This window comes from Aphanomyces astaci (genome assembly GCF_000520075.1).
Source record: "Aphanomyces astaci strain APO3 unplaced genomic scaffold supercont1.357, whole genome shotgun sequence".
Taxonomy (NCBI): Eukaryota; Oomycota; class Saprolegniomycetes; order Saprolegniales; family Verrucalvaceae; genus Aphanomyces; species Aphanomyces astaci.
This window is the reverse complement of record NW_009798620.1, coordinates 9,641-11,306: the sequence shown is the minus strand read 5'-3', so window position 1 is coordinate 11,306 and position 1,666 is coordinate 9,641. Positions and strand designations below refer to the sequence as shown.

At 47.4% G+C, this 1,666-nt stretch overlaps 1 protein-coding gene across 1 annotated transcript in view; it reads right to left on the bottom strand.

Annotated features, from left to right (window-relative positions):
• Positions 1-1,361: 1,361 nt before the first annotated feature.
• The window catches only part of H257_19115 (hypothetical protein), a gene marked incomplete at both ends in the record, with an annotated part of 1,014 nt that continues 709 nt past the window's right edge, over positions 1,362-1,666 (bottom strand). Inside the window, one exon of the mRNA XM_009848262.1 lies at positions 1,362-1,630. Within this exon, the coding sequence (XP_009846564.1) occupies positions 1,362-1,630 (269 nt within the window). The remainder of the gene's footprint in view (positions 1,631-1,666) is intronic.

Sequence of the window (1,666 nt, the reverse complement as noted above, 5' to 3'; positions counted from 1 at the left end):
ACTAGCTAGAGGCCTAATAGGCCTCCAGCTCAAATAGTTGAACAGGAATAATATATTGCGGAACTTACTGCACTTTCTCTCTTATATTCGGACACTCTACCGTACCACGTGGCCATCTTCAGCAGCTGGGTCAAACTCACACCAAAATAAAGGCAAGTTCCAGGCCATGTATTTTCCCTGCATAGTATGGGCGCACCACCACCATTTCATAGAGAGGCAAGCAAATTTAGTTTCTCATTTTACAATTTTCCTTACCTAGTGCCCATTGCGGGTGCCTGCAGCGTAATGTTCGTCACAACCAAGTGCGCTTGCGTCCGCTTAGTACCCCGAATGTGATCCTTCTCTACAACGGAAGTCGGTAAGGGGGCAGGGCAATGGTTAGCCAGTGAAGATTATTCTTCGAGGTGGGCAAGGTGCTTTTGGAAACTTGTGATATCCCCCAAGTAATAGTAAATATTGTTTTCTCGTCTTGTGTTCACATTAATAATAGCACCAACGTTACCGAACGCAATGACAAAACAAAAATCGTAAATGAAAATACCATTTACCACCTAAACAACACACTTTACTACTCAATCGTCATCATTGTTTGCGATCGGCAAGACCACATGCTCTTGCGAGTTCTTCTTGCGCTTAGGCTTCGCGGCAACTTGAGCTTGATGCAATTCGTGGTAGTCAGCCGTAATGAACTTACCACTTACTGTCAATGCCTTTCTCGCCAGGCAAGAGCAGAACTTCGCCACGGACAAGCTCACGTATTTGCAGCCAAGACTCATTCACATCGACTTCATGGGTAGCACATGGCTTGAAAAGAGACAAACGATACATCATCTTGTCCAACGACATCGGACACAATCCCATGCACACAAACCCATTGATGATGGCGGCTTCATTGGTCCAATTGGCCCAAACGTCGCAGTCATTAGCGATGGCGCGTTGCATGTTGATGTTTGTTGACACATCGGTCCAGATGAAATCAGCGACAGCATTTCGAATGGCTTGCTTAAAAGGCCAAAACACTGTCACCTGGAGTGGTTGGAACAGGTGTGTCGCATTCGCCGGCAGAAATTGCAGCAAAATGTTCAAGGCTTTGGCTTCCGCGTAGATGTGTTCAGAGTAGTGCGACGAGCAACCATCCATGATCAGCAAAATCAAACGCTCTGTGGACGGTGAAATATGTGCGCTGAGCATGGCAAGCCACTTGCGACAGATGTAGGCGTTTGTCCACCCTTTTTCAGATGTTGTTAGAGCAGCGCCAGGGATTTTAAGACTGGCACAAGCTTGATTAGTCACTCTGTCACCAGGTGGAACAAACAGCGGTGGCATCTTCGTTCCATCTGCGGCAATACATGCCACAATTGTTACATGTGCGGAGACAGGTGTTTCGTCAGCACGTACAGATATCGTTTACTCGTGGACAACAACTTTTTTTGACGTCGTCGAAGGAGAAAAGCTGGTCTCGTCCATATTGAAACTTCGGGATGGGTCAATGCCACCGTGTCAAACGAGACCTGGACCGGAGGGAACTTGGACGGTTTTTCCAAGATCAAGATGGCAAAGTCGTAGCTCGTGGTCCCGGCGTTGTACTTGGGGTGTTTGATGGCTTGCTTGACTTTGATGCGTTCGCCGTCTTTTGTGCCGGACTTGTAATGCGATCCGATCGATA